The sequence below is a fragment of the Elaeis guineensis genome, chromosome 2 (genome assembly GCF_000442705.2).
Source record: "Elaeis guineensis isolate ETL-2024a chromosome 2, EG11, whole genome shotgun sequence".
NCBI lineage: Eukaryota > Viridiplantae > Streptophyta > Magnoliopsida > Arecales > Arecaceae > Elaeis > Elaeis guineensis.
In genome coordinates, this window is record NC_025994.2 from 118,393,181 (window position 1) to 118,411,796 (window position 18,616).

An 18,616-nucleotide genomic window follows, 5' to 3' on the forward strand; every position below is an offset into this window, starting at 1 on the left:
CCTTCTTGTTCGACAGCAGAAGCAATATCGATTGAGCAAAAAGATTAATTCTTGCAAAACACATGACAGGATAGAAAGTCCAGTGCTGGTAGCTAACCAGGAATCTAGAAACTGCATCAAAACTCATTTTTCTCTCATAAAAATAAGAGGTGAGGGAGCTGAAAAACCTCGAGGAGACGGCGAAAAGGGGCATGTGCTGGAGATCTGGATCGAACTCGAGGCTATTGCAGGCAATGTGGTGGGCGTTGTGGTTCCTCTTCCACCACGCTATGCTTATCCCCGTGAGGCAATTCCCCGTCACGATCTGGACGAAGCGATTAAGCTTGGCATTCTTGACGATCCGATAGTGCCCCGAATCGTGCCCCATCCAGCCAGACTGGATCCAGAGGAACCCATCATCCCGCCGCAAACCACATGCGTCAAAGCACAGCTGGAGAAGAGAACGCCATAGACGGCGGCGGAGAAGAGGACGGCTATGAGGACAAGAGTGACGCCCGAGATGTGGCCCTTCTTCTCGGAAAAGTCCCATCTTTGAGATCTCGCCGACGAGGCGGCGGTAGTCCTTGGAGACGTCGGAGACTTCGTAGTCGGAGAGGTGCCCGATAAGGAAGCGGTCAAGGTGCTTCCAGGCGGTGCCGGGGTGGTAGGCGACGAAAGCGTCGGTGACGTCCTGGCCGCGCGAGGTTGCGGAGGGGGAGGTCGCCGCCGGGGTGGGTCCCTTGAGCCAGCTGGTGACATCGTAGACCTTGCCCTGGATCGAGATCCACAGATCCGTAGCCACATTGTGTTTGCGAAGCTCGTCCGAAGAAATGGACCTCTTCTGCTCTCCCTCCATCGCAACTCGAAGGGAGGAGAGATAGAAGTGGAAGAGAATAGTCCAGATATGAACTGGGGATCCTCTCCCTCTCTCTCTCTCTGTGGCCTAATAAGAGTATATCATCTCAGAGTTATATAAGGGTGGAAATTTCAAGGAGATGCCTTTATTTTTTGGTTCTTTCTCCTCCCATTTCTCTCATTTAATTGGATTTCTGTCCCGATACTTGTCCCACTATTATCTTTCAGCGTTTCAAGAAGAGAGACTAACAGAAATGAGGGGCTAATAAATGGTGATTTATAATTTTTACACAAGATTTAAAAGCTACCTTTTATTTCCTGGTTGCGGTCTCGTCTTCCCTTCAGCCGGCTTCGGCGAATGCTGCGACTGGTAGGTTTCTGAAGAGATGGAAGGCAGGGCAGGGCTTATGGACGGGGCACAAGAGGAAACTAATTTTTTTTCCGGACAAGACCGTTGTGTAGGAACGCATGCTGTGAGGCACCCACAGATCTCCGGTCAACATACCTTCCGACATGGCAGAAGGTTATTGGTCCAGTGCCGCAAGACTACCGAATTATCGGCTGCCACGTAGACGCGTCATGCGGCTGGTATGTGTATAGTGGCGGTACAATAGCATGCTTGGTGTTCGGGATGGTTATAAAAGATCTTGCGGAAGAGCTTTCACCTTTAGTCTTGTCACGAAGGGGATCCGTTATCTACGTCCGTGACGCCGTATATAGACGGTAGGAATGCCGCCACGTGGCAGAATGGACGCTACGTATTTTTTTACAAACATCACATGGACCACAGCGATGGGCACCAGGAAGCTACAAAATCTGGGAAGAGAATAGAGATGCCGGCTTTCCTCCAAACAGAGTTGCATGGGTGGATTGGTTGGCCGACGCCCAACAAAAACTACTTGGATGGGAATTGATGCATTGGTACGAATAGTGTTGGAATTGGATCGGAGGCTAGCGTATTTTTATTTTTATTTATTTATTTAATAAATATAAATATAAATATAAATATTTTTAAATATAAAATTTATATTTATATTTATTTTAAATAAATATAGATATAATTTGAATATTAAAAGTATCGATATAATTATAGATATTATTTAGATAATTAAAATTTTATGATTATAAAATTAAAAATATTATTAAATAAATGATAAATTAAAATTAATAATATATTTATATGATTGTATATTTATTTTAAAAAATAATAAATATATATAAAATTATATGTAGATTCGGATATTGAATATGGATCAAATAGTTATTTTTTTATAAATTTATTTTTTTTGATATATGTGGATATGGAGATAAGTATTAGATAAATTTATAAATTTTTATTTATATTCAGATTGATTTGAAAATAAAAATATATTGGGTAGGTAGTATCTGTATTATTTTCACGCAGAGAGTTAATGGATGCAAGTAAGGAGAGAAAAGTTATATGTGGGATACGTGTCAGAACATAGTTCGTGCGGAAGTGTCCTGAGGCAATGAGGTGTTCAGCTGATCGGAGACTGGGTTTACAGCTTTGGTACGTGGGCCCGGAGGGACAGTTGGCCCTGAGGGAGTTGTCGGGCCGTCTGAGCTGGCGCGGGGCGGCTCCAAATCTGGGAAGAATCGCTACTTAAAGACACCTGAATCCGAACACACCAACAACCTCTCACGCACCGTTCGCAAGTGGAGTCTGCCGGTGAGTGTGATATTGGGTGTCCGGAGGAGTAATAAGTCTATGCCCAACCGGGCTCTCTGAAAGGCCGGTTGGAACATCTGCTCCCGGCCGAATATACTGGAAGCTTGGGATTCCTCTGATGCTTTGATACTCTCCTGACGTGTGTAGAGTAATTGTTATGCGGATTCATATCAACCGCTGGATTATCCGTTGGAAACATCTTATCGGCAAGCACGATGGACGGGAGGCCAGGAGGGAAAGTCGCGGTGCAATTATCGCCATAACTTGCGCCACTCTTGCGGCGCGGAGAGGTGAAACATGGCAGATATTTGCTGACAAATGTGTGGTGAAAAAACATTTAAACATTACCAAAAAAAAGGCCAAATTCATTTAAAAAAGCCACTCAGTTGTCTTGTTTCGTTCATCATGTAGCACATTTTACGGATGCCAAATAAAAGGAAGCAATAAATTCAACACGCTGGGTGACTTTCTGAATTATGTTTTTGAATTGCTAGAGTTTTTTTGATTTTATTTTGAGATGAGAAAGCTCAACTGTAGTTCTGAAAATATAATTTTTTGAAAATAGATAATTAGTTAGATAACCTGCCAATATTTGCTCTGGTGTACATCAAAAAAAAAAATCATAAATTATTAAGATTATTTAAGAGTAATAGCTCTAAATCTACAATTTTCCACCGCTTTATCTCTTCTACATGATCACTTGTACCAAGTAAGTACTGTGGCTCATCAAGCTAAAATTAGATATGTGCTCTCTATATATAGGAATTACTTTAAAAATCTACTTATAATTTAAAAGCCTTCCACATCAAAGCCATCCATCATATTTTTCTATAATGCATTTAGAGTAGTTCCATTTACGTGAGCCCTTTTATAGCATTTACTTATATTTGGTATGGAGAATGGATGAAAGATGATGGATGGATACGAAAGAGGATAGATGAAAGACTATTTTGCATTTAGAGTGGTTCCATTTTTAAGAGCCTTTTATTGTTTGCTATAAAGGATGCAGTGCCGGCTTAAGGGTAAGGCCACCAAAGCAAGGGCTTAGGCCCCAATTTGTTTTAGGCCCCCAAACCCCCTCCCTCTGCACCACATCCAGCCATCCACCTACGAGCACGAGAAGATGAACGGTACTGGAGACAAAGACGGAGACGGCGAGACAGGAGACGACGAGCGAGAGCGACGAGACAGGAGTGGGTGAGGAGGCCTCGAGGTAGAGAAGAGCGGTTGCCCGTTGGGGCCGTGGGCGAAGAAGTTGGCAATTCAGATAGTGAGGTCATCGGAGAGCTTGCAGAGGAAGGCCTTGAGGCAAGTGAGGGCGACACCAATGAGAAGGCCATCAGAGGCACCGATGGTACCATCGTCGATAGAGAGGATGCGGATCCGTCCCACCATCCGACGGTAACGATCTGACTTGAGGGGCGTCTCCTGATCTCCGACGGCGGACATTCCACGCTTAAGGGATATCTTTAGTGGGACAGAGTTTCAGGCTTCCGTCGGCACCGCGGCAGGGGATTTTCTGGCTTCCGACGTCTGAGCGACGATAAGAAAGGTGGAAGGTCAGAGTCTCCATGCATCGGTTTGTTTCTTTTATTTTTTTTCCTTTCCTGAGTCATGACACATGAGGCAATTGGGACTGGCAATAGCGTGGTCGAAGAAATAATGCTGCATTGTTATTTTTTTTGATAAAAAGAAGGTTCAACTTGAATCGTGCTATGGATTTCCTTCACTTTTAACAGCACCTTTTATAACAATCATGTTAAATCTTTACTATTATAGATGGAGGCCACTTATCCCTGCTTCAGCATACTATACATCTTTTGTTCAGGTTCAAAGTTTGGCTGGGTTACTCAGATTAATGTTCCTTTTCTAATGATTTTTATACCTTTTGGATCTACTGTATTAATCATAGTTGTTGTTTCTTTTATTTTCTTTTTACTTTTTGAACTTAATCCTCTCCGTTTACTAATGCAAATATTTGTATTGGGGCTATGTTCAAATGTTTTGTACACAGTATATATTTCTAAATAATCTCCTATAGCTGTGTACAAAAAAGGCTTCATATTAGATATAATATGAAGGACAAACAGAAATATTTGAAGGCTAATTCTTGTACTAAAGTTATATCATTTTTTAGAGTGGTATAATATATATATTTATTATTTTCTTATTCTACTAAATGATAAAAAATTTTACACAATAATATATCTGATCTAACTCTTAAATCATTGTCACAAATACATTGAAAAAATCGTATTGAAAGTGTTAAAGCAATAAAATTTTAAGCTCCACAAATAAGAGATGTTTTATTGAAATTAACAGAAATTAGTAAAAATTCTAAAACTAAAAGTCAAGCTAATTGCTTAGCAACATATAAGTTTAAAAATTTTGAGTTTTTATTGGGTATGACTATTTGATATGATATATTATTTGCTATTAACTTAGTTAGTAAAAATTTACAATAAAAAAATATGCATATTGATATTGCTATAGAACAACTAAAAAATCTTCTTTCTATTTTTGAAAAATATAGAGAATATAGATTTGCATCTACTATGATTTTTTTTTAAAAAATTATATTTGAAATAAAAATAGAATCTAAATTTTATGATAAATGTATCATTTATAGAAAGAAATAATTTGATGAGAATGTTTACAATGAAATAATAAAATCTCTTGAAGAAATATTTAGAATTAATTATTTCTTATATATAGTAGATCAAACAATTTTTTCACTCTAAAAAAAATTAGAACAGTTTCAAATGTATTGAAAATATATTTAATTTTGTATTTAACGATAAAAAATCGAAGTCATTAGACAATGATAGTTTGAAAGAATATTATCTTAATCTTGAATGTTTCTTAAAATATAATAACTACTCTGATATTGATGATTTAGATTTATTTTCAGAGCTAAAAATTAAAAAAAAAAAATTATACAAATGGAAGATAACAGTCCAATGAACATACTCAATCATATAAAATGACTCGACTCTTTTTTAAATACATATATTACTTTTAGAATAATATTAATAATTTCAGTAAGTATTGCTTCAATAGAAAAAAATTTTAAAATTAAAATTAATAAAATCTTGCTTAAGATCAAAAATATCTCAAAAAAGATTAAATGGATTAACTATATTATCAATTGAAAAAAAAATATTAGAAGAACTTTATTATAAAAATTTAATTAAAAATTTTACATCTCAAAAAGTTAGAAAACTAAAATTTCAGTAAAAAATTTACATAAAGTTCAATAAAAAAGATCATAATTTAGTATTTAGCTTTAGGCCTCCAATGTGTTGAGCCACCCCTGAAAGGATGGATTAAAGGAAAGATGGATGGAGGAGGAAATATGGATAAGGATAAAAAAAAGGATGGATGGATATCAAAGAAGATAGATGAAAGACTATTTTGTATCTAGAGTGGTTCCATATTCAAGAGCCTTTCATAATCCTATTTGCTACAAAGGATGGATTAAAGGAAAGATGGATGGAGGAGGAAATATGGATAAGGATGAAGAAGATGGATGGATCTTCCATCTATCCTTTCATATATTTGATAAAATATGAAATGATGGATGAAAATAATTTTCTTCTCAGATTAGTATAGAAAGAATTAAAGGGAGAATGGATGATATTTATATAATATTTTTACTAGATTATCCTTGGATAAAAATATTATTACTATCATTTTATAACACTTATTTATACTAAAAAAGTAAATAATATATAAATTTATAATCATTATAATCTTTAAGTATATAAAATTATATAAATATTTAATTTTAATTTAACTCAATGTAATAAATGATTTTATAAATTAATTATTGATAAATTAATTATATATATTAATTACAAAAATAACCAATTAATTTATATCTAATTTAAATAGTTAATCAATATTATATAAATAGTTAATTAAAATAATAAATAAAAATAGAAAAATAGAGGATATTTTTAATTATTTAATCAAAATTATGTACTAAAAATAAAATAATTAGTAATAAAATTTAATAGTATATATAAATAATATAAATAAAAAGTGAAGAAATATTATAGTTTTGTCAAAAAATAATAAGAAATAATTTTGTTAATATAAAAATCTATCCATCAATATTTCATTCATCCTTTCTTCCATCCTTCCAATTTGGGAGAATGCAGATTGGTAAGTTAGGGTGGATGAATAGCCTCTTCTTTTCATCCATATTTTTTACAATTTTTTAAACTAAACGATGGACGGAAGCAATTCATCTTTCCAATATCGTCCATCCAACCTCTCATGACCCCAACCAAGCCCTTAGTTATCAATTATGAATTATCACATTTATAAAGCTTCAAAATATATTTATCAAACATTTTAAGAAACAATTTTCTTCTTACATAATGGCTGCTACATCTACAGGCCGCCCAAGTGCCAAGCATTTATCATGAAAGTAATCAAAATGCAAGTTGTTTTAGCAAGGAGCAAGAAATTTTGCTGGTATCTTTTGGTTGGACACATGTCATCACCTCCATAAATTGGTTGGGTGGAGTGCCGCCGAATATAGTTTCCATCAGAGCTTCTCGACGAGGCTTTATTTTTTCTAAATACTAAATAAAAATATAGTTATTTATCTATATTATTTGCTCGCTGTTGACCACTATTGATGATCCCTTATTGACAACTAGTAGTGATGTGAAGGATATTTCGATTGACCTCGATAATGATCAAAGTAAAACCATCTGAATATGTTCGATCTTATCATTTAAGATATAGACAAATTGAAAGAATAATTGTACTAATCTAAGAATATTAGTGTAGGGATAACCGATCTATTCAATCATGAACTAGTCGTTGTTTTGCAGTTACCGCATATTTCACTCATCTCAAAAATGGCTATCGATCTCCCTGACCTTCAAGTAGATCATTCTATCGCTTTCATTCTGTCTCCTATCTCTTTCTCCCTCCTATCATTTTCTGAATTCCGGTTGATTTGAGAATTAGAGTCTCCATCACAAAAACACCAACAAGAAGACTGTTTCAAATCCAGCAATCAATTGAGGAGCAGCAGCAGCCTCACCAACCTTAGTGTTTACCACGGCTTTAGTGATCATAGTTTGACCTCGAAGTTCAGCTACGACAAGTAGGGAAATAATACCTTCTTCTATCTTCACAATATCATTAATAACGTAAAATCTTGTTTTTGTAAGATTGATATTTGTGTGCCCAAGAAACTCACAGGATTGAAATGCCAATCTTGCTTAGACGGTGGACAAGCTGCCCCAACCTTACTCTCAGACGTTCACCCATTACTTTTGGAGCTTTGGTATGTGTCTTGTTAGCTATCACGTTCATGCATCTCGAGTATTCAGTGAGAGGAGTAGACCCGCTGATTGAGTAGCTTGGCAGGGGGCTCACCATACTTCTGCCTGCCACTAGACTTCTAGTAGTCATTTCCACTGGAGCTTGGAGATGGATGATATTTTGATTCCATTGGATATATGTATACTTGTCTTATATGAGTTGTAAGTTTATTTGTAAGTCCATGCGCTATGCAACCCAAAAAAAAAAAGACAAAATCTTTTTTAAACCAACAATTTATTTTAACACATCAGATCCAGGAGAATACTTAAAAACATGGATACACCATGCTCAAGTCCAAATGATAGATGGGAACAATTCAAAAAATTAATATACAGTGGTTACTATAGGATTGTGAAAAGGAACTTGCAATGAGGAATTTGTTCGATTTATGGCATTTAATGTAATAAAAAAGCCTTTTAGAAAACACATCATTACCAAATTTGGAATTATAATTCACCTACCAACTATGTAATCACATTTAAAACAATCTTGACGTAAATCTAATAAATATTTAAATATTTGCGAGAACATAGATTTAAAATTAACAATTAAGTAACTAAAAATTCTTATTCGGAAAAATTTAATTAGAAATTGTATCCATTAGTCAAGCTGCTGCGGTTTATGGACATCATGTGAGTGACATACAGCAGCCGGTAGACAAAGTGGGCCAGAGGGGGTTTGGTTTTCGGCCCATATTGAAGCGGGTTTCGTTTAGAAACGGTCCATCTCGCCGTTGGGCCAACATACCTCTTCCCAATCTTTGAAGTCCGAAACATCCCCAAAAAAAATAGGCCAATGCATTCGATTGCCATACGGTACCTATTTCTTGTGGATTTATTTAGAGACAACGAAGAAATCAACGTAATACTTATTTCCTGCTACAAAATTTCGTTTGTGGTGCTTCAACGTAGTGTTTTGTTCGCCACGTAAAAATTATCAAAGTTACTACGATAACTATGCGAGTGAGCTCAAGAAACTACTAGCATACAAAGTTATAGTTTGATCTGGTCCAACCTCGGATTGAATCAAAACACAATGTGTTACCCTAACCTAATAATGGTGACTTGGTTCAGCCCCTTCAAATGTGAGAAATTATGTTCTACACGACATGGTGCACTATAGGAACAATTCGAGAAAATGTGAGGGAGACGGCAATTCGAAATAAGCCATATGATAAATGGGATCCATAAAAATGATAAATCTGATTGGCATGATATACCATTGATGTGGTGCACTAGGTGTAGGATATAGAGATGGTAATTAGATTGAATAGGATTAAGTATAGGTTGGGTCGGATGCAAGATAAGTCAAAACTTTGTCAATTCAAACTTGATCCATTTATTAAAAAGATCAAAAATTCATATCTAAACCTGATTTATTTATTAAACAGATAATTCGATCTAATTCACATAATCCATTTAGTAAACTAGTTAAGTTAGATTAAATGGGTTAAATAAGTTAACGGATCAGATTAAATAAGTAAGAAACAAGTTAAACAAATGTAAATAGGTTGAATATATTTTAAATAGGTTAAGTGAGTGGGATAATAGTCGATCCAATTATCAAATAGGTCAAAACAGATTAGCAGATCAAAGATTTAAATCTAAATCCAATATATTTAATAAACAGATCTAGATGGATTGATCTGTTTATGATCCAAATCCGTTTATATCTTCAAATCCAAATATGCTTGAAGTGGAACATTTGTGGATCCGATGGAGGGGTCCAATCATAAATTGCCACCTATAGTAGGATATAAGTTCTCCTAAGATAGCTCAGCCCAATGTGCAGAGATGACAGCAGCTGCTGCAACATTAAAGCTAAATGGACCTGTCACGCCATGGCATCGCAGCACAGCAAGCTTATTTCTAACCCTCGGCAGCAAGGAGAGAGAGCTCAAATCGCCTGTCCATAGCTGAAATCAACGATTATTTTCTAACACTGCAGCGAGGTTCATGGAATCTCAGGTAAGCCATTTGATTCCCTTTTTTCCGCCTCGTCCCCTTTCTTTTACCTGTTAATGTTGGAGAGCCGGCCATACACAAATTTTTGAGGGGAAATTGTTTAAGCTTTCATAGACGTTTCTAGTTGAGCTGAGTTATTCTACTCGCCTAAGCAACAGTATTCAAAGTTTTTCCTTTTTTTTTTTTGATAAAACAGGATTCAAAGTTGACGTGGTATGGACAGCATGGTCGCGTTTAAGCATGATAAATTTCCCAAAATCGACAATAAGGGTCTCAGCGCATTCCAAATGGGCAATTACAACGTGATGCAGAGATGGCAGGAACATGTCTCTATCTTCAAGGACAGTCATATGACTTAAGTGGTCATCTTAGTCTTTCATCAGACAAAAAAAAAAAAAGTGGTCATCTTAGTCGGCATGCATTTTAATATTAATGATCTTCTTCTCAAAAAAATAATAATAATTGATAATCTTTTTTTTATTGCCAGCAAAAAGGAATAATCTTCTTCTCTTTAGAGTACAAAAAGAGTAGGTTTATTTGGTTTTCGAGGATATTTTTGCATCTTGTTTAGTATATCAAATATAAAATGAAAGAAATTTATGAAAATGAAATATAATTTTATTTTGGGTCCATCCAAATAAGGTTCCATATCCTCATCCAAATTGAAGCACATCCTCATCCAAATAAGGATTCACATCTAATCAAATCAAATCATTATATACCTGTGGTCAATGAATAGATAGGCTCCGATACTATTTATAAAAATTTGGGACTTTATTGAAAGAGACCATCCAGATGTTATGCAAATTTTTTGATTCTATATAAATATGTAAGATTTTCATGAAGCACAATCATTGTAGGATTAGATGCACACTTGCACTGTATCTTGCACTATTTTTTGCCCCCCTCTTCAGCATTCATTTCTCTGGATGTGCTTGTCTGTATAGTGTTTTATGGTAAGATAAAAAGCTTGTTTCCAAGCCAGAATGAACACTACTTGGAAATCGAAGCATGCTTCTTCATCTAATATTATATCCAACCTAGTATATTTGAGGAGCAAATTTTTTAGTATGAACTTGTCTAATACTAAAGTAGAAAGAAAAAGGCAGCGAATCAAGATGGCTGCCGTCCTCCTCTTTACAACCAAATGAAATCAATAGAAACTCCTCGATGGGCCTACTTAAAGATATCTATATGATATCTCGTGTTGCTACTTGACACATCCATGTCTCATGTACTATTTCCCTTCAATATTATTTCAGTAAGGAGAAGCAAGTGCAAGAGAATAGCTCATTGAAATTTTTCTAAACTTAAGATTAGGATATGGTGGTATTTTTAAGGTATGGTTGGAATAAAATATCAAAATATATACAACTGTTTTGTGTTGAGCCTTTTGTACTAGTGGTTAAGACATTAGCATCAATAGTGAGTCCATGGGTATAAAAGAACTCTATTCTACCCACCAAAATCATTGATAGAAATTAATAAATCTAAGCTTGGTCGATTAGTTTAAGCACATCTCAAGAATCTTGTCCAAAAGATGGCTGTATTTAACACAAGCTTTCAAAAGACCTATGTGGAGTACAATGATGGACCTAAAATTCCCTTCTTTGTTTCTTTTGATCAATCCAAATAAGCATATCAAGGGCAAAGCTTGAATGAATCTTAGTAGTTGGAAATGGTTATCGGTCTCCAATCATTGATTATTTTTATCCCATGAAAGTGTTTCTGGACCTTAATCTTTTGAAGTGAATATTTCTAGATAAATTCTGGCAGCGGCATAGCATATGATTTATGACCATTTCATTTATTCATGAAAGTTGACCATGCTACATTTTGTAACACAGAAAAGCTACATGTCATAATCATCCTCATTTTTAATTTTATCAGTGAAATGAAGGATTTTTCAGATCTTTTTTCTTGTTGTTGCTGTTTACGTCCTCCTAAATTAAAAAAAAGCATCCCACACAATTCCTACAACAGAAGCTTATCAAAAGTTGGGCTTCTTCACAGAAAATTGCACAGGACACATTACGTAAGGAAAACATCCTCCTTCTTTTAACCCAAAAAGCATCTCCTATAGCATATATTTCTGGAGTCCTTGATCAATTATTGTTACCATGTCTCATAAAAGGAAAGACGGCAGACAGTTTCCATCTTTTTTTTTTTTTTTTTTCTAATAAAAATAATTTTTGCTACGATGCTTGCCACCATCTTTATCACAGTTATCATCATTATCGTCATCATTGTAGTAATAAAAAAATACAATAATTAATTTAATTTTTTTAATAATTTAAATAAATTAAAATATTTAAATTAAAAAAATAAAAAAATATAATATAAATACAATAAATAAGTCCAATAAATATATTAATAAAAATTATAGATAAAAAATAATTGACTCATAAAAATTTATGATTATATATTAAATAACTATTAGACTAATTACTGAATATTTGAACAATTCAAAATTCATTCACAAAAACTACATATCCAACCATAAACATCATGCATCATTAATACATAATCCCATGCGGCATCTCCAAATGCATCTGGCCCAGCTTGCTATATTACTATTTATAATAATTCATAAATTTATTTAAATAAATTAGTCAGAAAGTATTAAAAGATCGAATATCTATCCAATGTATAATCAATATAAAATTAAATATATAACAAAAAAAAATTGATTAAATCAGATTGAGAAAATAAATCTAAATTCTAAATCTTCCACATTTGCATTTAAGAGTGGGGCATCATGGTCATTAGATAGATCGACATGTCATTGGATGGCGGCATCTTTGTACCGACCCATCATAGCGTGATATTTCTTCCTCTCTCCCCTCCTAGTATATCATTCCGTTCACATGACACCACCACCTCCAAACCTTGGCATTGTAGCTCCCATGGAGCCCTCACAGCACCAGCTCTCCATGGACAGCTTCTCCTATAGCTGGCTGCTGAACCTTAACCCCTCTTTCGACTCTCTTGATGATGGCCTTCGCTTCTCTCTCGACACCCAGGATGGTGGCTCCTTCATCGAGATGGACCCTAAGCTGATCTCCATGCGTTGGAAGGACGACTCCCTTGACTTCGACTTCACTCTCCCAAGCTCCCAATCTCCAGCCCTCGTCCACGCCGACCAGATCTTCTCCGATGGCCTGCTTCTGCCACTCCATCTCATCACCTCACGAAAAAACGAAATCGCCTCCAACTCCTCCATGAACTCGGTTTTGATCAGATCTCTCTCACTAGATTCATCCAAGTCACTGCTCTCTGGGAGCAACCGGTTCGGTTCTCGCTACTTCTACACCGTCCCAAGTAGTCCTGTTGCTTTGAATTCTTCATCACTTTGTGGTCCGGTGCAAGGAGTGCCGACTTCATCATCCTCGAGATCATCCAAGAGCATGTTCTCCAGAGGCAGCAACGCCAAGCTACATTTCTTGGGGGGCTGCACGAAGTCCTCAAAGAAGTTCATCCAAAGGTACTTGAGTTTTCTAATGCCTCTCTACAGGAAGTTCAAGGGATTGAAATTGATCAGGAGGGCAGGCTCGAGTCGAAGCCGCGTCGAATCGATCGGAGCATCCTCGAGGACCAGCGATGCTTTATCGAGCTTCAAGTATTGTCATGGCAGGAGAACGTTTGATATGGGAACTCAGAATGCTATAAATGATGCCGTTCTCCATTGCAAAAATTCGTTTGGTGAGTCTTTGAGACTGTTAGCTTGATGAGATCATGCTTAAAACTTAGTAGTATCGTGCATATTTGTTTTCCTTAATTATAGATTGCTTCTTTCTTATGGGATTTGGTTTCTCGTATAACAGGGACCATTACAGAAGAAGGCCGCCTAAGCGGATGCTGAGAAAAGAAGAATCTCTGCTGGATATCACCTGCTGCATGCGTATGTTTGTCGCTTGTGCTTCCTACAATGTTGGTTAGTTAAAAGGGTTTGTAGATGATGAGCTATTGAGGGACCAAAGCTTCTTGTTTTTATTCTTAAGAAAATTTCCAGTGATAGTATGGATATCTATCTATCTCTCTCTGTCTCTGTGCTTTGGCTATTACTATTTGTGAGTGGACCTTTATACAAAACCCTGAAGAACTGAGAATCTGATATATGTTACAAAGAATTTCCATACAAAATTCTATAGCACTCTATTGACAGGCTAGAGATCATAGAGGGCTTTTTAAAGATGTTTTAAATGGTTACCAGAGGATCCATAGGATGCTCAATCTAGTGAATTCCACATCAAGTTACAGTATATAGTGGAAGACCGGATCACAAAAATCTAGCCAACAGTTATAAGACTAGAGGCTAGGATCAATAGGATGAATGGATTAATGTGATTTATATCACTGGGGTACAAAATCAGGAATATTTATAGCTATTCTGTTCTTTCTTATTGTAGTTCATGATTGGCGCATATTTTTTTGATTCTGTCTTTGAATGATCATTCATGAGTTATGTATGACTAAAGCTCATCTCGTTGAAATTTTGTATTTATCTCAATCTACAGTGATGACTAATATCCCTCAAAATGACCATTTTAAGCATGATAATGGGCCAGCTACTGGTTAATTTTGGGTTGCTGGTCAAGTTTAATGGTATAAGATTAGTGTGTCCTTGTTTATGTGGACCGTAGGGGGTAAGCCTTTTATTCTCATTTGTATCATGTTCATTGGTTTGGGCCCAAGGGTTTGAAATGTTCCTCCTGTCTTCAACCATGCATACACTGGGAAAACAGAAGATATATTGCTGCTTTAGCTATCATTGGCTTTAAACTAATCCGAGCTGCTGTCTCATTCTTCATTGTAAGAAAGCAACAAATTTGTTTGATGCCACACCTGCAGGGCTTGTGACAGATAACAACCAAAAAAAAGGAGAGAGAGGCACCAACCACAAATTCAGAAGAGAAACACAAATTAGTTCACATGTCTGGGAGAAACATTTCAAAGATTAGATCTTTATAGTGAAATGACTCCTATAGGTTCTTGATGGGATTAAGACAGTGGCTCCAAGCTGTGATGATCATCAATGAAGAAGAATGTACAAAGCTATTTTGCTAACAAAATTGTGATTTTGCAGAACAATCCACTATTTTGATGTTCTCTAAAAAAATCACCTTTGCGAAAAGAATATGTGCACGAAAAACAATTCATCATAGACCTTGCTGGATTCTTATGCCCATAAACAATGCATATATTTGGTCATAGATGCATGAGTATTTGTAATGGAAATATATACATAATGCAGTTTAACACAATTGTTCCTATGACAGTCATAAGGGCGGAGATACAGCACAGTAAATTCCAGAATAGATCATGTCTACACCAATAATAATAATGAGTTGCTTTGCAAAAAATAAAAATAAAAACAGAGTATTTTGCCACATAAATTTCCATATAAAGGCAAATAGAATTGAGATGTGAATACAAAAGGCAGAAAGGATGACTGTGGAGGTGAAGGGGTCCCCAACTACATGCGAGTCTGGATCAGGCTGAGCTAGCCTAATAAGAATCAAGATGAGTGGTCTCATGGTCCCAACTTTCAGAACAAAAGGTCATTACCATGTCCTCAATCCAATGTCTGAGGTTGACAGTGAACCGCACTGTAGTCTTCCAACCGGTTCATTGTCGCCCGAAAATGATGAGAACATTCATTAGGAGCTTTGACATAAGGTCCACAACTAGAGGCTGGTAGGAGATGTGGTTGAAGTTGGGAACAAAAGGGTCACATGGGAGGATGAGGAAAAGGGGAGCAAAGACAATAAAAGATGTGTTCCTACTCTCCACTTTGCCTCCTATGTTTTTCACCAGTTTGTTCCCTTCCAGCACTGATACCAGGCATTGCTCGAGCACCTCTCATATTTTCTGTCTTACCTTTGAGAATGAGTGGCTTTCTCATGCTCTGCAGACCAAGAACGCTTGTTTCGCACTTTCGGCCGGGAGTTCGGATCTCAGCATCACATTTGAAAGCAGGAGTAAAGTTATGAGTTTTGATGTCAATTGTCATCCATGTTCTACAAAAGATGACACTGTATCATAACATTCAGATGGTCACTGAAATTTTGTATTAATTTAGAGCATACTTGAAACATTGGAAGGATGATTCATGGTGTTTTTCCAGTGTTGTTGATCGATCATGTTACATCAATTGAAAAAGTAATCATATGAAGGTTGCACAACATGTTGTAGTCCTGGCTATATGCAAACAAGAAGTCACTGAAAGATCATTAGTAGATTGTGCATATCAACAAATTGCGAGCCTGTAACCAATTGGATGCAGCTTATGTTTTGATTACAGTAATTTTCATTTTGAGTAAATGAACGGTAAATTAGAATTAAGCCTTAAACGAAACAAACAAGCAAGAAGATTACATAAATCTTTAGGTTGTGTAGCACAACATTCAAACCGAAACTATATGACAGCAGTAAGAGAAATATCTTATATCATACCAAGTGCCGTGCAGCAATAGCCAAACATACCTGACGTACATAACATTCAAAGAAATCATATGACGACAACAAGAGAAATATCTTCAATCACACCAAGAGCCGTGCAGCAATATCCAAATACCCATTGATTTCAAGGCGATTCTACCATCCAAACTGCTATGCCATCTCAATTGACGTTGTGAGAATTCTCCTCTGAATTTCAACCCAAGCCATTCGTGAAGGCATCAAACAAATTTAAGATCATAGCATTACATTCATGATGCAAATACAATATAAGCCGGTTTTTTGGGACAAATTATAACTCCCAGAACGAACCAGAAATCTTGAAAAGGGGATTCAACTAAAGAAGGAATAATGAATAAATTTCATGTAATTCTAGTAGATGATACATCATGCGATTAACTCACACGGCCTTGACGATGTCTGATGATAAAGTTCAACTCTTCAATAATAGACAACAAATGAACGCCCACCAACCAAGGACAGATGGTGGAGAAAATTCATACGTTTCTCCATAGACTTAGAGAACATACATTGACTAATTTACCAAAGTCATACAATGACAGGAGCCGACTATAAGACTTACTTGAACCAACAAATAAACACACTTCTTTAATGAACAAATTCTATCCTATACAGAGTGCTCATGATACTGTCTTCATCTCCAGATTATCTGCACATGGTTCATATAACAGAGTAGCAGAACATTTTTTCAGATCTTTAATTCACTTGTGGCAGATAAGGATCCGACAGAACATAATGCACCGAAAGTGTGAATATGCCAAAAAATTCAAAGCTCTAGCTCTGGATTGTTTTTGGGAAGAGATGCTTCTATGTCTTTCATGTCTGAGCTTGCTGACCTCAGATGTGCAAGCTTCTTACTGAACTTTGGTCTCTTCTGTGTGATAGCAATAGAGATGTCATTGGGAAAGAGGTCATGGAGGATAAAAGCATGAATAATGGTGGACACCAGCAGAGCTGTTACTGTGAAGGTAGAGATTGCGGAGAGCCCAACAGAAAGTGACTGAGTTAATACATTTGTCACTTCCATTGAGTACTGATGGTTGCAACTGGCAGCACCGGTCATTGGAAACGTATATGCCCACCATGCCAGTGAGAACCTAATGAAACAAAGAATGTAAGAAACCACAAAATAGAGGATAGAAGGCAGTAAAAAACCAAAGCAAATTCTTAAGAGAGAGAGAGAGAGAGAGATACCTGAAACCTCGGAAAAATTAATTCGCACGGCCTGCATATACACAAGATGATAAGCAAAACAGTTAGATAACAATCTTCAAAGAAATCAATACTAAAATTCGACAAATGCATTGGCTTGCTATGCAGATTTATTAAGAATAATTTGTCTTTGGACTAGTGGAACCAAAGCATAAAGCATTGTCTGCTACATAATTCCCAAGCCATGGCCCAGAATCATGGGTTAAAGACTCCACATATTTAGTCTTAAAGTTAAAATGAACTTCATTTAAATCCTTTAAAACCTAATTCTGATCTTAATCAGAAGGGATAATGTATAGTCATTCCATATTAAGCTTTTTACTGCAAATGAACCACATAATTCTAAAGGAAAATAATAATGCACTGACATGCATGCGTCACAAGGAATGCACAACGTGAGACTAACCAGAGAAGCATAGAGGAACATGGCAATGAAGTAAGCTACCTTGACCCATAGTCAAGTCCCATGAATCTTGCCCACGCATGCAAGCAACACTGGGGTCTGCTACAATAAGAAAAATACTGGATGAAGCTCCTTCGGGAGAGTTCATTTGTAGGAAGCCTCTGGTACAGAGTTACAAAAAGTACTGTATAGTGAGCTAATCCAACAGCAAAAAAGAAAATAGGCCCTTCTTTAAGTCCCATTGATGCGCCGAGCAATGCACCACAAAGTTTCCACGATTGATAAATGGTTTGATGGATTTGCCACCTTTGAGAGCCTTCGTTGGCCCAGACATCCATTGACCATAAATTTTGAGCTCAAGGCAAAAGATAGGAGCCATTAGAACATACCAGATAGCAGCATGAACATTAATGTAACTGATGGTGGGAGACCAAGTACCAGAAAAGACAAGCTATCCAAGGAGCAAAGAAGAAATTGACACGGATTGGGTGATGGTATTCCCTTCGAACCGCTTCAAAGAAGAAGATGATTTCAAAAAGTAAATGAGGAATATAGTTGCCATCAGTGCAAGAGAGATGCACCAGAGTACGAGGTTGACAGTCAAGCTTACATGTAGGAAACTCATAGATGGAGATATGGCTAAGGTCTTCCACAAGATAGCTTGGCTGCTCACACCAAGGCACATAC

The 18,616-nt window shown here is 36.3% G+C and overlaps 1 protein-coding gene and 2 pseudogenes across 1 annotated transcript; 1 reads left to right on the forward strand and 2 right to left on the reverse strand.

The window, feature by feature from the left end:
* Position 1: 1 nt before the first annotated feature.
* On the reverse strand, positions 2-1,371 carry LOC140855379 (acyl-lipid (9-3)-desaturase-like; annotated as a pseudogene).
* An 11,286-nt stretch (positions 1,372-12,657) lies between these two features.
* On the forward strand, positions 12,658-14,166 carry LOC105041764 (probable membrane-associated kinase regulator 6). Its single transcript, XM_010918790.3, has 2 exons — positions 12,658-13,536; positions 13,659-14,166. The coding sequence occupies exons 1-2, from the start codon at positions 12,702-12,704 to the stop codon at positions 13,694-13,696; spliced, it is 873 nt and encodes a 290-aa protein (XP_010917092.1). The 5' UTR covers positions 12,658-12,701; the 3' UTR covers positions 13,697-14,166.
* A 2,459-nt stretch (positions 14,167-16,625) lies between these two features.
* Positions 16,626-18,614, reverse strand: LOC140855851 (S-type anion channel SLAH2-like; annotated as a pseudogene).
* Between the last annotated feature and the right edge of the window lie 2 nt (positions 18,615-18,616).